This window comes from Centrocercus urophasianus, unplaced genomic scaffold, assembly GCF_019232065.1.
Source record: "Centrocercus urophasianus isolate 14NV4802_14NV808 unplaced genomic scaffold, USGS_Curo_1.0 seq_11, whole genome shotgun sequence".
NCBI classification, from domain to species: Eukaryota; Metazoa; Chordata; class Aves; order Galliformes; family Phasianidae; genus Centrocercus; species Centrocercus urophasianus.
Genome location: NW_024884253.1, coordinates 31400978 through 31415199, shown reverse-complemented (window position 1 = coordinate 31415199; position 14222 = coordinate 31400978). Strand labels below are relative to the sequence as shown.

Here is a 14222-nt window from a genome sequence, read left to right as displayed (position 1 = left end):
GTGTGAGGATTTTAACTACAGGATGGGAGAAAATTTCCAAGGGCTTTTCAGTGCAGTTGATTCCTTCCTCCCTCTCTCTCTGCTAGAAACCGCTGATTCTCTGGTAGAAGCAAATAGTAAAGAAAGAACTTTTTTGAAAATAACTTCGTGCTTTGCATGACTGAACTTTAAAGTTAACTATGCATGGTCAGCTATTACCCACATCAGAAATCTTAGTTAATGCTGTTTCCCATTAGACAGTGTAAAAAAGATACGTTGTGTGTCTGTGTTGTCCGACTCCGGATACAACTAGGAGAATAGATAAGTGCAAGAGCACAGCCGTTGGAAAACTTGGGAGCTTGTTTGTGCTCTTGACAAAGTTTGGAAAGCATGCCAAGGTGACCTGCCTGCTGCCATGAAGTGTCTCAAAAAGGCTGAGGACTGCAGGGTGCAGACTTTCCAGCCTGCAGAAAGCAATTGGAATTTCCTCAGACTGTAGGCTCACGGAAGATGATACAGATGTTGCAGCTGTGGTTTCTGACCCATGTAATGAGATTTTATTGGAAGCTTGCGATGCCTGTTTCTGATTTCCCCACCCGTAGAAATTACATGATACTGATTACATATTTATATAGAGTTAAAAGAAAAAAAAAAAGGAAGAGTATTGGTTAGTTAGGCATTCCTTACACACCCTGTGTATGTAGCTAGAATAAACAGGGAAATAGGAGGGGAGAGGATGCTTTGGGAGAGAAGTCATACAGACATTTCATTCCAGCAGGCCACAAAACCAAAAATTATCAGAACCCCAGAGCCCTGCTATCATTACCTATTTTGCAAACCAAAACCAAAACCGGTCGCTGGCTGCCACTTCCATGCCCTTGCAGGGACTGTAACAGCCAGGGCCAGCGCCTTTGCTCCAAGTGTGCCCCAGGAGAGGATCAGGGGGCAGGGAGCAGGCGAGCAGGGAGGTCACAGCTGGCTGCCTTGTCCGAGCACCGACATGCGACACAGACCTTGTCCCTCGGGCTCTGCTTTTGCAGCTGTTTGGGGCCGTGAATCCACAACATATGATTAGTCATGCCTGGAAGTGCTTGAAATTACAAACATTGTCTCAGCACTTTCTCAATGAAGCTCACACTAGACCTCCAGGCCAACAATGAATGCTTCAAGGTGGCAGGTGGTTTAATTTAAGTTTTCATCTTTTTTTCTTACTTCCATTTCCTCCCTTCCCCTCGTATGCTTCCATTTGCCACCTTGGCTGTGGGTTAAGCCAGTTTATTAGCAAGTCACAACCTTAATCTCAGCAGCTGTGCTGCTTAAGTTATACAATTAAAAAAGCAGAGCCTGCAGGAATTCAACTGCTCCCTGCATTTGTGTTTGCACTTTCTCTGATAAAGGTTTTTGTAATATGTTGCTTATTGTAGCTTGTCCCAGTTTGTACATACACAAAAGTGTACTCTAAACAAGGAACATGCAAGAAATTTAGGTGTGAATAGAAAACCAATGAAAGGGTGAATGATTTCATGCAGTTGGGAGCTACTACTTTGTGAAACTATTTTGTTTATCAAAGTCAAGAAACATACTTTTGTCTGTATAGTCTGTCATTTTAAAGGTGGCTTAGCATTATATTACAAAATCTGTTTGTCGTATTGAATGCATTCTATTGTATCTGATTTGCAAAATACAGTCTCATTTTACGTGGTATTGCCTACTTAAGAAAGTAATTACTGCTCAGTCTCCCCTATGCTCTTAGAGTCACACATCTCTGTGACGGGATGTTTTTGCTTCCTGATCTGCCCTTTAATGAGGACTTGAAAATAAAATAATAACATGACAGTATGGGATCTAATTGATCATTCACTTTGTAACTTTTGCTTTACATTAATCATGTGTTACAGGACTACTTCACAGACCTAATCACTAATGAGAGCATTAATTACTTCAGAATGTCCAAGAGGATATATCCTCATAGGCCCATAATGATGGTCATCAGCCACGCTGCGCCTCATGGCCCCGAGGATTCGGCCCCGCAGTTCTCAGAGCTGTACCCCAACGCTTCGCAGCATATGTAAGTGACAGTCACAGGCTGCCTGCCTGGGTATGGAGACATTGCATGAACAGAGAATGAAAGTATAGGAAACCTGCAGTAAGCAGCAGATGTTTGCTTGTTGCTTTGGCCATGTCTGCGCCTTCTGGGAAGGAGACTGACAGCTCTGACCATTATTAAAACAGAGAGAAGCTCTTTTCCTCCTGGGAAGTTGTGAGAGATTAAAAGGTCAGTATTTGGCTTTGTAAGGGCAGCTTCTTACAATACCCTGAAAATATGTAGACACAGGTCAGGATCTGCTGGAAAGATATTACTTCCTTAGCATTCCTCTAAGATATGCGCTTCCTGGGCTCAAACTTGCTGAATGCACTGAGAGTAAAAACACGCTTTTGTAGTTTTCAAATGCACCAGATTTGTTTATAGACTAGCTACTGGCAGGTTCCCAAAACAGCCTATCAGACTGGATTTTTAAATAACATGTTTAATCTTCCTTGGTGATTATACTATAATAATAATAATAGTAAAAAGCCTTCTTTGCTTTGTTTCCAGAACTAAGGTCAACTCCAGGTAAAAAGCTGAGGCTAATGTTCAATTCCACAACTTACTTTATATTGTCAGTATTCCAGGTCCTTTTTCTCACAGTGAGGTGTTGGAGAACCTTTTCTGTCTACTGTGAGCATGTGGACTGCCCTTATTATTCATGATTAAACACAGTGTTTGTGCTCTTTCAACACAGAAACCAAAGAAAATAAATATTTTAGCCAGACGATGCATTGATCTAACCTCTGAAAATGAAGAGGAATCAGCTTTATCTCATGGTGGCAAAGCCCGTTAGTTCATACGTTGTATTTTGCATGCTGAAGTGGCTCACATGCAAGGATGTTGTTTGTTGTTACATTAACTGGTTTAAAATTGCAAGGAGTAGGAGTTACTGCATAAGCTGCATTCATAAACTGGTCACTGTTGAGGTCAAAAAGACAATTTGGGGGATTTTTTGGCCTCTTAACTGTCTGCTGCTGTCTAGAGATGCCACTTTCCCTGATCTTACTTTCTTAGCTCTACTTTCCTGATCCTATGTTCTCAGTATTACCACATTCCCGAGAGTAGATTCTGCAGGTAGTGCAAAGCAGCCAGTCATGTTTTGGAGTTACTTTGATAATCGGTGTAATTCATACCTGTGTATAGAAGTGATAAGATTGATACTTTCGTTTGTAAATATTTGCTTGAAAGGGCAGCTGGTTCTTTAGTAATCAATCCATAAAATTATTATCAATCTGTAATGTTCTAAAGATAAAGCAGGACTTAAAAACATGAAAACTGTCATATTGGGTTGTATGAAAGAACTTTTTCAGTATCCCGTATTAAGTGCTCCAGCCGAAGGCAGCAGGGAATGCTTAGGAAAAAAAAAGAAAAATGAGACTCTTTCTTCCTATTTTTGCAGCTTCTGAAAACCATCCATAAGGTGAAGCATCCAGATCACTGCTTCCCATCCTCTTTGTACCAGTCTGATCTCTGTTTGATCTATGGTGGCAGCTCCACCATCGTCTGGTGGCCAGTTCTGCGGTTCCACCCCATGCTGCAGGGACAAAGCAGTGCCTTTTCAGCTCTTTCAAACCTGGGGCTTGTTCATGCCTCTATGTGTTCCCTACATCCTATGAGGCATAATGAATATTCACTATCTCAAATTTAAAAGAGCCCTCCCATGTCTTCTTTCAGTCACCTCTTTTCATAGCAAGAGAGTTATAATCTATTTGTTCTTGTTCTGTTCAACAGATTGTTGGCCATTTCATGGCACAGATTGCTGCCCTCAGGCAAGCCATCCTCTTTGCTGGGAGACAATCCATCATAAAGAAGAGTTGGATTCAAACTGTTTCCACTTAGCAGTGGGGACCAGGGCTGGAAGAAAAGCACATCATTGTATCTCACCCTACATCTCCTGAGGTCATGCAGCTCATTTTAGACTCTGTGGTAGCTGTCTTCCGATAAAAGAGTGCTTGTATAAACTTGCATCAGTTTATCATGCTCTTGGAACTCTCTGTTGCTCGGTGTTTTCAGCCTGCTTTTTTATAGCTTCTCCCAGTCTCCAAAAGTTTAGCGACCACTTCCACTTTATTAGAAGTCACACATCACCTCAAAAGATGAACTAAAGGTCCTAGCTGTGTTTTCTCAGACTTAGTCTCATCCGAGTACCTGTTTAAATTGCTTTTTATTTGCGTGGACTCCTGGAGGCTAGATATGTTGTTCTGTTGGGCTATTTGTGAAACAGCCCAAAATATGAGAATCAGCTGTGCTTCTTGTTATCTTCTGTTGTTGCTGGTTTCTTGGCAGCCTTCTTGCAAAGAATTTCTTTTCTAGCAACCTCAAGAGAGACTTGCTGGGTTGCTTTTTGTTTCTTATTGCACTGACTGGCAGCGTGTTAGAATTCAGTCTGCAGCCCAAAAAAGGAGACAAATCAAAGGTAAAAGGTTAATTTGGGTGGCTAAAGATACCAAATAATTGGTTTTTTTTCTGCCAAAAACATTAGCAGTATGCTCTAAAAGATATAAGGAGTTCACACAGACGTACTCAGTGTTCCCTATGAAAACAACAGGAGAACAATAAAATCCTTCCTGCCAAGGTTTGTGTAATTTGAACGTTTAACCCTTAGGTTTTCTTCCTTGGTGGTCAAGTACCATTTGCATCTCCTTTTTTTTTTTTTTTTTTTTTTTTCCTGACCTTGGGTGACAGCCATCTGACCTTGGATTTTGTTTTTAAAAATGTAGTTGCTATATCATGTTACTGTAACGCCTACCTCCAACAAAGAAGGGAAACCAGGTCAAAAGCTGCTTGCTGGCTTTACAAACTGAGATGGAAGGTTATACCTACAAACCAAGAATTAAGATAGCCTGACAACCACATGTGAGAGGAAGTTTTTCTTAAAAGAACAGTAACTGAAGTAGGCCCTTATATTATTTGACATTTCTTTGCTCGTGAAGAGCCTATCATTTGATTGAACTATTGCCTTTATAAATTAAAACCAAACCAAACAAACAAAAGAAAAAAGTTTGGTTAGAAAATGTTTTCCATTTGCACATATGCAGAGGGGAGTGGCTATGGCAGGAAATATTCCAGTTCAGGGAGAGTTCTGCCCTTAATGTCTGTTGGTCTCTTTTGCCCATACAACAGCACTGAGAAAAGAAAATCAAGTATGTGCAGCAAAGAATAATGCTATGAACAAAAATAATATGTATGAAAAAAATATCAAAGCCAAAAGGAAAGGCTTATATACCATCATTACCTTATAGTCCTATCTCCTGCAGTATAAGAGCTGCTCACTAGAGTGGCATACAAAGCCTTACAAGAACAAAAAAAGTAATGATGTGTGCACTGTTTAAACATTAATTTTAAGTGTTCCCTGTTAATTCTCATAGGCTCCACTTTAAGATGAAACATACACTGTATTATACTGAAAGCAACAGGAACTCTCTATTGCTTTTAAGCATCTCTCATCACCCCAAATATCCTGGCTATACTCATCTCCTATTTCTGACAGTTAAAAATGTTTCTAAAAGTTTGGCTGCTGGCTGCTGTCTACCATAATGAGTACATTTTCTGAAAAGAAACCATACTAACACATATACTCTAACTATGCGCAGAAATGATTGAGGTGGAAACAACTGGTACTGGAGAAGGTGTGTAAGATGAAAGCAGTGTATAGATTTTTTCTGTGGTAATGAACATCATCTGTTGTGTAGCGAAGTTGCTAGACCTTGGAAATACTGTTATTAGATATGATGCTACGGCACAGGAGTTGGCTCTCCAGGTGTCTCTGGCTGCTATTACAGGGCATTCTTGTTTCATCACACAAGTGAGTGGGAAAGCTCTGGCTCAAAGGATGCTCTAATGAAAGCCTGAATTTCTCTGTTATGCTCAGGGCCTGTGGCACTTTAACTTCCCTTTATCTTCCAGGGGGCACCAGTCTTAGGGGAACTGTGAAGCCAACCTAAGCCATTTATAAGCTGTGAAGTAAACAAACATTAGAAGCAGAAGTCTGCAGGAGACAGATTTACTGAAGAATGTAAAAAATGGAAATCTGAAGCACTGCTTGCGAGCTGGCAGAAGGACTGACAATCATAATTTTATGATTACCTGGAAGTAATCCTATTGGCAGGCTAAAGGTCTTAGGAAAAGCAGCTTGAGATGCTATCTGGGATGAGACTAGAAAGCTTCCCAAGACAATGTGAGAAAAGGCAAATGGACAGGCTTTCACTGTTCAAATATATGTAATATGAAAGGTGCTGAACACACAAGCCTAGTCATAACAGTACATTTGCAGCAGTGAAGTATAAACAGCAATGCTGTTGAACTTCTTGATCCCCAAAACAATCTTAATGGTGAATTTGGAGTATAAAATGGGCACACATTCAGGTTGCCCTCCTGCTGCCAGGGATGAATCTCAAACATCTGCTAGCTATGACATTTTTTCTTGTGATATGGACACCCACCAGAGTGGCCTCATACATTTGCAGCAGTAATAAATTTTGACTTGTCAGTGTCTACTGTCAGTGATAGCCTTCAGCCTGCTTGGACTGCTGACTTAGAGATAAGCAATCAGAATCATCTCAAACGTCACTGGAAGTGTGACTTTAAACATGACTAGAATCATAGAATCATGGAACGGCCTGGGTTGAAAAGGACCACAATGATCATCTAGTTTCAACCTGCTAGTTTCACCTACCACCAGGCCAGGCTGCCCAGAGCCACATCCAGCCTGGCCTTGAATGCCTGCAGGGATGCGGCATCCACAACCTCCTTGGGCAGTTTGTTTCAGTGTGTTGCCACCCTCTGAGTGAAAAACTTTCTCCTAATATCTAATCTAAACCTCCCCTGTCTCAGTTTAAAACCATTCCCCCTTGTCCTATCAGAAGAAACATTGTGATTTAGAGATGCAGAAAGATTCTAAATGCACAATTAACAGTATCTCTAAGTGATGCTTCCTAAAATAAAAAGGTGTTATGTTGAATGAGTAACATCTTTTTCTACTTTATTCTGAAATTCAGCAGTATGTTACACTTTAGGAATGAAACTTTCTCAATTCCCATCCCCATGTATAGAAATATTCTTAGTTTTAAAAGATTCCCCTTTTAAAATGCACTCAGAATGGGGAAATTCAGCTCCATGTTAATATCAACTATGCCACTGTTTGTAGTTTGTGGTCTAATTTTGACAGAACCTAGACTTCGTGCTTTCCAAGGACAATGTCTAAACCTGTTCTTCAGGTTTAGGCTTCTTCAGGAAGTCTGCATTCACAAATAAAATATTTGCTTCCTTTGATTGCTTACTGTTTTTTTCTGAAGGAGCAGGACCGTTTATGCAATGTTTGTAAGTCACATTTTAAAGAGTAATGTAGGTGCTAATTTTGTACAGAAGCTACTCATTTTTTGCCATCAGTTTTACCATAGGTATTATTTTAAAATGGTGTTTACTTCTATTTTTATTAAATGCAAAATGGTCCCGAGGCATATAAGTACTGTACTATTTTCTCTAACTGGAGGGCTCCCAATCCAAACAGAAAATTAGCCAGGCACTTTTGGGATACAGACCCCTGAGAACTCTGCGTAAGTATTCACAAGCAGCATTTTTGGGCAGTATTTTTGTGGACATAATTTTCTTTTGTTGAATAAAAACAAGAGGGAATTAGGAGGTTGTAAATAGAAGCAAACACCGATTTTTAGTATGAGTGATTTTGAACAAATGTTTCCAGATATTTTTGTTTCTTCCCATATTAATCCACCTGTAGTAGAAGTATATATATAAACATGACTTTTAAAAAAAAAAAAATCTTAATTTGTAGTTCCACTCAATTCTGGGAGGTACTAAAACGTGCTGTACTGAACTGTGTTTCTTTTCCACGTAGACACCACAACTGTATAAACAGCATTAGCCAAGCTGAATCTTCCATTCTTTTCTAAACATGTAAAACAGCTTTTTGGTACTAACAATTTTCAGAAGGCCTTTCTTGCATTTGTTTTGTTGAAAATCACACAAAAGGCCATTCATTTACTAGCAGAAGTTAGCGTGATTCATTTCTGAATGATTTGCTGTGCTAGGATCCCGTTTTAATATGTCCTCATATGCAAGCATCCACTACTTTATTTCTTGCATAACCTGAAGTTATTGAGGTACTCTTGAAATGACTAAGACACTTTTTCTATTTTGAATTTCAAATTTAAATATACAAGCGTAGTAAATGGGCTGTCAGTAAGAGTAATTCAGAGGTGTGAAAGAAAATTCTGATTGTTCATGAAACTGAATGTTTTTCAGACTTCTGGGATTCAGACCATAAAAGTGAATGTCAATGTAATTATTTTTCTCTCAACATAACTTCAGATATCTACTTGAACTGATGCTTATAGATAAATAAATGGTAGATTTCATAATGCATCTTTCTTCAAATAAAGAAGTGCACTAGTGCTTATAAATATTCATTCCTTCCATCATCTGCAGAACATGGTGTTATCACCCTTTGCATCCTACTGCAGTCTAACAGGCAGTAGATAGAGGCTGAATGCAGTTACCATGATGTTAATAAAACAATATACATCCATGCAGAAATATGAAGTGCTTACAGAACTCAAATGACAGAAGTCATCCCTTTTCTGAAGAGATGGTAAACTAATGCTAGAGAAGGCTAATACTAGTTTACGATTTTGCTTTTTTGCAGATGTATACATCAAATGGGATGATTTCTCTGTTTATTTATTCACATAAGTAAATGATCATGAGGTCTCAGGGTGAATTATTTTTCTCATTCTGAGAAAGTCCTTATGAGAAGGAGCCTGACTGGTTTCAATATTTGTTTCTGTTAAGCTTTGGGGATTTTTTTGTTGGTTACATTAGCAGTTTAAATTTGAAATCTTACGAATCTGACATCTTCCACTGTTCTGCACGCTGCCAGAACAGATCTGTCATGGAGAGCCAAAAAGTCTGTGTGTAGTAAGTTGTGTGGTATGGGTGAACATAAGTGAGCTGTCTAGATTAGCCCAGGCTACTATAGCCCATGTGAGGGGCAAATACTGTACCTTTTTAATTCAGTAATCTGCTTATTCAATCTTTACCCTTTCTATGGATTTAATGTTCATGTAGTGTATTGTAGGTCATTTTGAACTGACTTACATGAAGGGGTGCAGTTTTTCAAGTTATATATTTTTGTGACATGTAAAATAAACTCTCATGCATTTCTTGAGCACACAATCAAAAGTTAAAGAAGTGCTTTTCTGTTTGCTGATCTGCTGGCAAGAATGACCTTGAAATCAGACACTGCACCAAAGCAGTGTAGCACCAAAGGCTGACAGGCAGATGAGTGGCAGCTCCTTGACAGACTTGGAGGCCATGGAGAAGCTGAAAATAATGAAGGTACCTAGCACAGTCTTCTGGCCATGGATCAACAAATGGGCTCAAGATAAGATAGCCTCCATGACCAACAAAAGGCTGTAGAAGACATGGCAGATGCTTTCAACCAGATTTTCCCAGTAATGAAGAGTCTGAAATAAATGTAGATGAATGTGCTACTTTACAGCAGTACTTATCAGTACAGAGCAAAGCCTTTCCCAAAAATGGAAGAGTAGAAAGTTTCCCATGATCACTTTCAAAGGCTTCTAACAGCCGAACTTTTAGCTGATATCACCAGCTGCTTCAGGAAAAAAATGTTATGATAAACAGTTATCACTGACACAGAAGGGGTCTGTCTGTTTGGAAAGGTTCTCAGACAAGCAGTGTTCTCACCAGAATTCATTTCTGTTTGTTTTAGGGGAAAAAAAAAAAAAAAAAGGTAGACAAATCAGAGGGTGTCAGATATGACACCTGTCAAGAAGTGCCTTTCAGATGGACTTTGGTATGGTACAAAATCCAAGGATGTATAAGGAGCGCAGACTGCTTATGAGGCTTCTGAGTTCCTTTCTGCATCTTCCCTATTACAGTTTCCCCTCCATTTAGGACCTCTGTCTCACCTCTCCCCATTGGTTCCCAGCGTTAAATAATCTGCAGAATGCCCTGTTGCAAGAATTGTTTGGGAGGAAAATTGCGTTCGCTTTCTGCCTACTGCATTTCTCACCCAGAAAATTCAGAATGCATTTGGAAAGTGTCTGTGAAAGGTTTTAACTGCCCTGCTAAACCCCTGAGTGCTGCTTTTAAAGACTATCCATTAAGTGGAGTAGGCTTCTGACAGTGGGCTGGGAACATGAGACTTGAGCCTGCTTCAGCAGCTGGCTCTCCTTCCTGGCACAGCAGAAGGCTGAGCGCGGCTCACAGCCACCTCATCCTTCCTCAGCAGGAGCACTCAGGACGGGAGCCTGCTGAGGAAAAAAGAAAGAAAGAAAAGAAAAAAAGCTTCATTTTGCTGGAAAGTGCTGATTAATCAAGACTGAGCACTTTAATGGGAAAATATCTCATTTGACAAACTTCCCAAGAAACAGAGAAAACTGCACTGGAAACGCTCTTACTTTCTGTCTTCTTAGTACCTGATAGGTGAACAGAGCTCCTAAGACTTGTTTCTTCAAGGTTTAAGGCTCCCTCTGCTACTGTTAGGGGCTAGCTGACAACCTAGAGGGCTGTACCCTTGGGCTCAAGTTCATTAATTTTGCAGTATTATAAACATTCCTTTTAAAAATGAGATTTCAATGAGAAATGCCAAGATTTTGACTTTCAACCTTGAGTTATAAGAATTTCCAGAAGAAAAGGAGTTCCAGTTTACAACTGTGTTTGTTCAGTTCTCCATACTTCCTAGTCTCAAGGAAGTTTTCACAAATCCTGTGATACCATCACCTCATTCCTGTTCTCACTTGATGCTGGTGGCTAAGTAGGTCACTCAAAATCAGCTGGTCATGCTAGAGACTTATGTATTACTCAGATGCCGCCTAAATTCTCAAAGTGGTCTCCATTTAAAGCATGGAGTCCATTTTTTACTGTGCTTGATTATCAGTGCATTATGCTGTGCAGTCAATTTTTATGCTCAGAATACCTGGTTGTATGTTAAATATACTATAGCAAAAACAGTAAGATTATAGAATCATAGAATTGTTAAGGATGGAAAAGACCTCTAAGATCTAAGTCCAATCATCAACCTATCACTACCATGCCCGCTAAACCACTGGTGTCCAACTCCCTATGTTTATGGTTTAGTTGCTCTTTTTTTTTTTTAATGTTTTAATTATATATACATATATATATATATAAATAAGTTTTACTTACATATATCGAAAGATAATTGCATCCACCATTCCATGTCTGTGTACAACACAAAAAAAAGTGAAAGGTAATGAAGGCGTGGTGGAAGGCTTTGGTTGTCAGTATACAATCTTCTGATATTGGTCAATGCTACCTCAGCAAGCTGCACATAAATATTTCTCTAGGAAAAAAAAATGGCTTTATGTAATGCACATTGTAAAATTATCACAATGTAAAGACTTATTAACAACGCTTCTACTATAAAGTGAAATTAGAACCACAGAATTAATTTAAGCTAATAATAAAACAGCATTTTTTCATTTGCAATTTACATTTATTTTTCAAAGGTAATGCTACAATTTATGCATTAAATACTGCAGCATATTATTAGAAATGCAGAAAAATTAAAACTGAGAAACTTTATCAAAAAAAGCAAAGTCTAGATTCTGCAAATGGTAGAGGAGGAAAACAGTCATATGTAGGTCAAAAAATTACAGGATACAGATTTTGTTTAGTTTCAGTTCACCTTTTAGTTGTCTTGTATACTAAAAATGAAAAGAGGATTGATGGAAAACTTCTGTACCATTTACATTTGTATAGCAATTTTTTTCACATGGTTTTTGATGTACCTTTTCTTCAGAGGTGGTATTTATAGGAAGATATTCCTGACTCTTATTTGCTCTTTTTTAACAATCCAAACGTTTGTGGTTAGAACACCCCTCTTAAACCTTCCATTTAATGTTGGTGCAAACTCTTAAAGCAGTATTATTTGATTGAGTAGAACTCTGTGCCATACTCCTCCTCAGCACTAGTATTGGCAGCAGTATTAGTTCAGTCTTGATAGTTGATGTTACTCTGGCAGTGCACTCTGTTTTGTACATCATTTTGGCATGGGTGGAATTTGCACACCTGCCATATCAAGGGGCATCACTGAGATGTGTCTCAGGTGAAAACCAAGAGCGAGTGATGGAGGCTCAACATGGATCTGAAGTCAAAAGAACCAGCTGCAACTCTGCCTTGTCTCAGAGCTGACCTTGCACACAGGCAGCCAGCTCTGTGAGGTTATGCTTAGGGTCCTTTCCATGCCTGTATATGCCTTTGGTGATGGGAGGGGAAAAAATTAATGGTTTCACAGCATCTTAAGAACTGATAACTCTGGTGTTGCTGTTCTTATCACTGGCTACTGAAATTCTTTATCTCACAGGAAACTGTAATTCTTGTGAGTTTCTTTTAACTTATATGAAGGTAGTTTTCTCATGGGAAGCATCAAGACAATTTACGTTTGTACTAAGCAGAAGTCGTCTTGGATTTCTGACTCTTCATTTTTCTGCTCATCTTTATGGGATGCATCATTCAGACAAATATTACAGGTTCTTTTGACAAATATGTCTTTCTATATCCCAGATAATAACATGGATCTGCTAGCATTCTTACAGCCTGAAAAAAATCTCAGAAGACAAGTAAAGGACTGGAAGCCACTGAAGTGATGTTTGACATTTTCCATCAGGAATACTAGCTACCACATATAATATGTGATTTAACCATTTGTTGACTGTTGCTGTATTAAACAAGTTCCTACTTTCCTGATGGCTATGATACTGCACAAGTGCTCAGATCCTTTCTCTTTCTCCCAGCACCCCCAGCTATAACTACGCACCAAACATGGATAAGCACTGGATCATGCAGTACACGGGGCCCATGTTGCCTATCCACATGGAGTTCACAAACGTCTTGCAACGCAAGAGACTTCAGACCCTGATGTCAGTTGATGACTCTATGGAAAGAGTGAGTTCAAAAAACTGCTGTGAATACTTTAAAATCATAGAATGGCTTAGGTTAGAAAGAACCTAAAGACCAGCTAGCTTCAACACCTCTGCCATGAGCAGGAACATCTTCTACTAAGCCATACTGCCCAAAACTCCATCCAGCCTGGCCTTGAACACTTCTAGGGACGCAGCATCCACAGCTTCCCTGAGCAACCTGCTCCATTGCCTCACTATCTTCATAGTAAAGAATGTCCTCCTATCTAATCTAAATCTACACTCTTTCAATTTAGAACTATTATCTCCTATCCTATCACTACATGCCCTGTAAAAAGAAATTCCTCTCCGGCTTTCTTCTTAGGCCCTATTTCGTCATTCTTACTAGTCAGTAACAAAATTAAGTAAATTCTTTCCTTACCTTCACCAATCACAGCCAGGGGAAAGTTCCTGAGATGCAAAGAATTGCACTACATATTCCCAGACCATATTAATTTTGATTATATTCTTCTCAGTGTAGTGCCAAACTCCTTCCTTGCATCTTCTAATTGTTGAGTGAGTAAGCTGTTGCTATTTTTTGTTTGTTTGTTTGTTTTATAATGGAAAACAATGGAAACAAATGGAAAAGTCAGTGGGCTAATATAAAGACTTGTATAAACAAAAGATGCCTCTCCTTTGTATTCTCATGGATAGATGCAGGTTAGCACATGATAACTTCACACAGTCCCTTCACAGTTAGTCCTTCATCTGAAATTTGGGAATTGGCAAATCACAGCAACTCAGGTGACAGTCTGCTTGTGTTTGCAAAAGTTACACAATGCAGTGTACTGCTAATTATAGGTAATGTGATACATGAACTGTTAGGTGTAGTTTGCATGACTTTTTGTTCAAAATTCAAGCACCATGACCAAAGTTCTTCCCCTAGAGAGATTTCTTCAAACTTTAATAAAAATTTACAGCCTTTTCCCCAGCCCACAACTGTAAGGAATGGGAAAGCTGTAGACTAACACAGTAAATCAAATCTGAACAACATTTACCCTAAAGCTGTAGCTGAGCTTTTTTCCCAAGCTGTGTTTCAGTATACATTCACTTCGGACACACTAATGCAACTACATTAGTAGTACCATATTTTGGTATTGTAATTGTCTGGGTTTCCTCTCTTTCCTCAGAGTAAACTCCCCTCTGTGCAATGTGAGGCTGAACTTCTAAGGTGAATGTTTTCATCAGCACAG

The 14222-nt window shown here is 39.2% G+C and overlaps 1 protein-coding gene across 3 annotated transcripts in view; it reads left to right on the top strand.

The window, feature by feature from the left end:
- Positions 1-14222, top strand: part of SULF1 (sulfatase 1) — a 125686-nt gene that overhangs the window by 77187 nt on the left and 34277 nt on the right. For all 3 annotated transcript variants that reach the window (XM_042809090.1, XM_042809091.1, XM_042809092.1), the window contains exons 9-10: positions 1878-2047; positions 12865-13015. In XM_042809090.1, the coding sequence (XP_042665024.1) occupies positions 1878-2047; positions 12865-13015 (321 nt within the window). The remainder of the gene's footprint in view (positions 1-1877; positions 2048-12864; positions 13016-14222) is intronic.